The 6,255-nt window shown below is 37.1% G+C and overlaps 1 protein-coding gene across 2 annotated transcripts; it reads right to left on the bottom strand.

Annotated features, from left to right (window-relative positions):
- Nucleotides 1–541: 541 nt before the first annotated feature.
- LOC125647856 (cytochrome P450 302a1, mitochondrial-like) lies at nt 542–6,255 on the bottom strand. 2 transcript variants are annotated; one of them, XM_048874678.2, is made up of 10 exons: nt 5,949–6,255; nt 5,289–5,515; nt 4,939–5,170; nt 4,652–4,842; nt 4,353–4,551; nt 3,889–4,054; nt 2,749–2,915; nt 2,546–2,624; nt 1,159–1,365; nt 542–936 (listed from the first exon to the last, which is right to left on the bottom strand). In XM_048874678.2, the coding sequence occupies exons 1-10, from the start codon at nt 5,957–5,959 to the stop codon at nt 829–831; spliced, it is 1,587 nt and encodes a 528-aa protein (XP_048730635.2). In that variant the 5' UTR covers nt 5,960–6,255; the 3' UTR covers nt 542–828. The 2 variants fall into 2 exon arrangements, 1 of the variants encoding a protein (XP_048730635.2); XR_007360124.2 differs by lacking the exon at nt 542–936 and having other exon boundaries at nt 1,225–1,365; nt 2,458–2,624; nt 5,949–6,249.

Raw genomic sequence — 6,255 nt, 5'->3', positions numbered from 1 at the left:
GCCTATTTTATATAAAGCGCTGGAGGAAATGGCGGACCACTGTCTCTATTCAATTATAGCAACAATGTATAGCTTCTCGCCAAACTTTTGTTTTCCGCAATACGAATATGAAATAATCTTTAAAGGAGTTAACAAGTACATTAACAATCATTCTGGAACCTATCCTCGACCATTTATTCAGCTTATGATTTAAACGGTCGTATTTTGTCGTTACTGACCGACACCGACCGGTGGAGCGGGAGGGAAAGACCCGAAACCTTGACATGGGAAGTAACTGTTCCGTGACCAAAATCTCTTCATCAGAAGGCAAAGTTGCGTGTCTCAAGGATGAGGCTTTAAATCCCCATTTCTCTTGCTGCAGGAGACGTAGAAACGTTCAGTATGATTGCTGATCGTGTGAACTTGCAGCTGAGTAGTTGATTTAGTATGCCTGCTTCTCAACGAAAGCAAGAATTGCAAACAAAAAAAACAAACCACAACCATGTTCGATATTTTTGAAAGTCATTTTTGTCCAAAGATAGGAATAATTGAATGCATGTAGTTCTATATACTTGTATTTATTATAACATATACAGACCTATACACACATTACGTTACAAATGTAAATGTTAATTGTTCTGTTGTCAAAACCGTATTTTGCTGTATTGAAAACCATTGTCCATGATGTACCATGTTTCTCGGCTTGGACCAGATATTGGGTGTCTGGGGCTGTGACCATCTATTGAGTACTTGGGGCTATGACCAGCTGTTGGGTGTCTGGGGTTGTCGCCCTTTCTGTCCAGTCACAATTGACATCTGTATCGCTGTTTTGTCGTTGATGTTAGCGGATCATCGCTCGTGGAACCGGAAGGTCATTTTGTTAATTGGTGTGTACGTAATGCTGCAGTCTTTCTGTAGTTCCTCTCCGGTGTACTCTACACGGTAATTTCTCAATAGCTGTAAAATAGCAGTTTACTCGCAATATAGTTACATAGCATTTTATTCGCAATATAGTTACATAGCATTTTACTCGCAATATAGTTACATAACATTTTACTTGCAATATAGCTACATAGCATTTTACTCGCAATGTAGCTACATACAAACACAAATTAGTGTACTGGGGAGCAAGCAAACATAATGGGATTTCATTGTTATGAAACTGATTTTACAAATTACCTTGATGAGTGCAACGTGACTTTCCTGCTCTGCGAATCTCCTACCAATACATGCACGAGGTCCAAATCCGAATGGAACAGAAGCGAAAGGATGTGCGTTATTCTTGGCCTTGTTAGATCTCAGCCACCTTTCAGGTATGAACTGCTGAGCATCCTCAAAATGCTCATCTTGCATGCAAATCCAGTCGTGGTGCATTGCAAGTTGTACCTGTTATAGGAATGACCAAGATTTTAATCCAAAGTAAATACATTTTCCCCATAATACTATTTTTGCGTCTCCCGTGACTTGGAGATTACTTTGTCCGTCTGTCACATTCTATAACTTCGTGGAGGTTTTATTTTTAGCATGTATTTTCCCTTTATAGAGTTGTTTCTAATCTGTCGACTTTTTACATTTCATTTTTATTTGTTTAATTGAATCTTCGTTATCATTCTTAATCAATCTACTAATTACGATTGAGTGTAAAAGAAATATGGATATTTGCTTATCCTTTTTCTATTTTAAGGATGTGCTCACTGGTCGCCTGTTTATCAACATAATGTAGAATGATGAAATCAGGTTCCAAATGAAAAGTTTTATTTGTATAATATATGCAGTCGTTTCTGATCTGTCGACTTGTTATACTGACATTGAAATTTAACTGAATCTTAATCGGGTTCGATATCGGTGAGCGTACCGCGATTCTTTAACTGAATCTTAATCGGGTTCGATATTGGTGAGCGTACCGCGATTCTTTAACTGAATCTTAATCGGGTTCGATATTGGTGAGTGTACCGCGATTCTTTATGTATATATTTCAGGTCCGTCATGCCTACATTTTAATTATGCGAGGTTGAGTTTTCAATTTAGCATATTTTTCTCGCATGACGGTCATTACGTACATATAGTCGTATCTGCTCTTCTCCTGTGAAGCACATCGATTCTTAGGGACCACTTTGTCCGCCGCCTGTCTGTTACAGACCAACATTTGATAACTATGAGCTTCTTAGCACATAAAAAAGTTCATAATATTGACTCCTAAGCTGGGACTGGGCAATTAATTTCAAATCATAAAACTAGTCAATAGCAATGGACAATTGACACATCCGTGATTTAAGACTTAGTTATACAACACAAACTGTAACTGATCAAAAATTATAAGCTTAGCTCATACTCCTATAGTAATTCGTAGGTTTGAATTTGCCCCCCCCCCCCCCCCCAAAAAATAACTAATAAGCCTCTAGTAAAAGCACGCCGCCTGTCTGTCACATCCTAGAACTTTGAAACTTTACAAGATTTCTTTTTGTGAAGGTCATTTACTTATGTCCTCACAGGCGACTTGTGTTCCAGGGAACACTCGAACTGACTGCCATTAAGAATTCGGGTATTGATTGGTAGTGAGCTTTACCCCGGCTGGGATTTTGTATCCAGACAAAACCATGTCTTTCGATGAGGTCCTGATATTTCCTGGAGCAACCGGTAAAATCCTGTAATTGGAATTTATAGCCCATGAGCACATTTGGAATTTCAAACTTCAAAATCAGCTGATTTACATGAATTTGTAAGGAATTTACATTATACTTCAAGATTTAACAAATAAAATCTTCCCACCTGTGCGTTTCCCTGGTAACGGCTTTAAGGTAGGACATTTTTCCGATTTGCGAATCTGTTATTTCTCCATCATTTCCAAGAGTACTTTTAATTTCCTGGTACAATTTCTCCTGAATCTCTGGGTGTCGCCCCAGTAGATACATGACGAAGGACAAATGGTGACTGGTCTGAAATGACACAGCAAATTTACAGAAGAATCCAAGCTACCATCTAAAATATCATGGATATGTATGTATTTTAGCTTAACTTTGGCTGGAAATTTAATGAATATAGGATAATTTGATTATTCTTAGACATTTTTAGACAAATCTTGTCCGATCTAAATTTCCATATTTTTCATCGTAATCGTTATTTTTGTAACCTGAGATGTAATTGTCCTGCTGTCTTTCTGTCATTTTTATTTTACAATAAAATCTTCATATAATGAATAAAAGTATTTTATACATTTTATGAATTATAAAATATTGTTAAGTAAGAATTTCAGGAATTTCTGTGTTGTAATGTACAACTAAGCTGTACAAAGATGTCGTCATTTTTGGTAATCAACGTCAACAGATGAGTGAAGTTAAATTCATTGTTCTATCCGATAGATACACCTGAAGTTAAATTCATTGTTCTATCCGATAGCTACACCTGAAGTTAAATTCATTGTTCTATCCGATAGATACACCTGAAGTTAAATTCATTGTTCCATCCGATAGATACACCTTTTTGTAAATTGACTTAATTGTCAAGTAAACTTTTTTGTTTAGTTCAAATGCGGAATTTGGCGGTTTTGGTAGTTGTAGAAAGACGTAGCTTTTCATTTAACGTCGTGTAACCTAACTATATGTATCAGCATGGTTGTAAGCTTAATCAAGCTGATCATCGTTTAAGCTTATTTCTATTTGACAAAATGAGGTAACAGGAAGCAGATGTATTTCATTTGTGCTCATTTTATTGTTTGTTTAAATATAATCTGCCTGGTGTCAATTTTCATATGCTAGTAGACACATAGTGGGGTACTAGCAATGTGGATTTTTTGGTTTGTTTTTGTTTTTTGGTTTGTTTTTTTGTTGCTGTTGTTGTTGTTGTTTTTTTACAATCAGAGGTGCGATATTTGATTTGCAATGTAGCACTGAATTCAGTATATACACTTACAGTATCTACCCCCGCAAATATGAATTCACAGATGACGGTAAGCACTTCCCTCTCACTGAGGGACGTTTTGGACAGCAGATAGGGAATTAAGTCGCCATGTTCCCCATCAAATGAAGCGTTGTCACCGAGTTTCTCTAACGCCTCTTTGGAATACTTTACAGCGATACTGAAAACAGAAGCTCACGGTCAGTAATGATAAAGCAGACTGTATGAGTCGTCAACTGTACGGCTTCTCGAGGTGTGGTCAGAATTCTGTTTATGACAGGTGAGGCAAGCATGCGACGGTCAATGACAAGAAGGAGAATGCCTCTATGAAATTACTTAATTTTAACAAGTAAAGTTCAATGTCTTAATGGTGTAGTGCAAAGAAGTAAGTTACAACGTGTGCCAAAAGTCTGAGTAATCATAAATCAAAGTGACGCACTGAATCAATCTTTTTTCATGAAATATGACCTTTCACTTACCCTCGTATATAACTCTGTGCCTCTATCAGCTTGTTGAACTCCGGTGTTTTGAACAGCCGATACCATGGAAGCTTTTTAAATTCTTTTTGACTGATATCCATAACAATGCTAACGGCCTCAATGAATCTCCGAGCGTCACTTTCTGGAGAAAGGTCTTTGAAGGCGCCAAGGCGCTTACTAAAACACACAACGCCAACACCTGCAAGCAATGCCCGCAAGTTGATAAGAATGTGTAAACATAAATGTAGAGAGAATACGAATTTTAACCAAAGTTATGGTAAATATAATGATTTACTTACATTCTGCTGCGTATTTGTCGAGTTCCGGTCGCAAATCCTCAACCTCTTTTTCTTGGTTACGTAATGATATTACGTGATCCCAAAGTTCGTCTGCGACTATAGATTGCTCAGGAAGGTAGGAAGCCACAGCCCTGGGTCTGAGCATCTTCTGCTGAACGTTCTTTCTTATCCCATGCCAATCTTCTCCGTGACTAGAAAAAGTCAAAGTTGGAGGGGGAAATTGGAAATTTCAGTTGGATTGTACGTGAGCAGTGGTAAAAAAGTTCAAAGAATAGTTAGAAGAATACCTTGTAAGGAGTCCTTGAACTTTCTTATTGTACTTCTTGTTGTAATGTGCAAGCATGAAGAAAGCTTGGCGTAAAGGATGTTTGGCATCACTTCGGAATACCTCTTCAATGTCCTTTGGATCACTTAAATGTACCATCTCCATTCCCGGAAGAACAGTTTCCCGGTAAATATTACCATATTCTTTCGTGCATTCTTCATGCATTTCCATAAATTGCTTCTTGTAGAATCGACCTAAAGTGTGCAAAATATTATGATTTACAACTACAGTAAAATATCTGTATCTACATTTTTGTAATATTTATCGTGGTCATACTGGTATTAAGCTTCAACAATGACAATTCCATTTTACCTCCAGGAAAATAATTATGAATGCCTCCAAGAAAAGGATATGACTTGGGACCAGGGAGGTCGCTGAATGGTTTTGGCTCCGCTGGTTTGAGTACAGGAAGGGTGGAAGGTTCAATAAGGACATCCGAGTACAGGGCGGAGGCTGTCATGCTCTCCCGCGATTGTTTCAGCTGACGAGATAATCTCAGTTTAAAAAGACGGCGAGAGTACATGGTGGCTGTCATTACTCTGTGGGATCAAATTAACAAATTTAAATATCATGAAATACTCTCATTCTTGCGTTGTGTTCTCCTGTGAAATTGATTGGCTATATTTACTATCGTTTCGAGCTTTAAATGATTTATTTTTTATTATATGTTTGTTTGAGTTGACAAATTATTACAGTCTTGCAAGTTAAAATCATTCCTTAGTCTTGTCCCATAAATTCACACAATTAAGAAATACGAAATACAGAGAGGTTTATATACATTCCGAAATACTCAATGTCAGGTAAAAGAAAAGAAAACATCGCTTAGTTCATCACAATTAATATATAAAGTTTCATTTAACTTGCTCATTTAAATTATGGTAATTTAAAAAAATAAATTACATGACCACACGTTGAAAGAAATTCTTCCTTTCAATTATGATCATATATTCATAGTAAATAATTAAGCAATACCTGTTCAACATGAAATATATCCTAAATTCAATCCAATCACTTCAGCCCAGTAGGAAGTATTCCAGCCAAATGTCGTTTTGTTAATGTTGGATGACAGCGATATGAATTAAATTTTAAAATCGCTCTTATAAAATCGTCTACGAAATATTTCCATTCGTGAACTTTCGGGGATTTAAACAAACTTGGACTATTACCACCATTGACAGGTGTTGTATTTGAACGTTGAGGCGCCTGTATCGACTGCGGGAAACTGCAGTCAGCGAAGGGAGTATCGCTATTCATATACCGGCCCGGAGATTCGACCCTG

Source organism: Ostrea edulis, chromosome 6, assembly GCF_947568905.1.
Source record: "Ostrea edulis chromosome 6, xbOstEdul1.1, whole genome shotgun sequence".
In the NCBI taxonomy this organism is placed as follows: domain Eukaryota; kingdom Metazoa; phylum Mollusca; class Bivalvia; order Ostreida; family Ostreidae; genus Ostrea; species Ostrea edulis.
Note: the sequence above shows the minus strand (reverse complement) of the source record. Positions and strands in the feature narration are given on the sequence as shown.

What these genes read in the sequence shown, in the direction of transcription:
- LOC125647856 (XM_048874678.2), bottom strand. An exon ending in GATACAAAATCCCAGCCGGG is followed by an intron (nt 1,366 to 2,545) that starts GTAAAGCTCACT and finishes TTCCTATAACAG; the next exon opens with GTACAACTTGCAATGCACCA. An exon ending in GTCACGTTGCACTCATCAAG is followed by an intron (nt 937 to 1,158) that starts GTAATTTGTAAA and finishes GCTATTTTACAG; the next exon opens with CTATTGAGAAATTACCGTGT.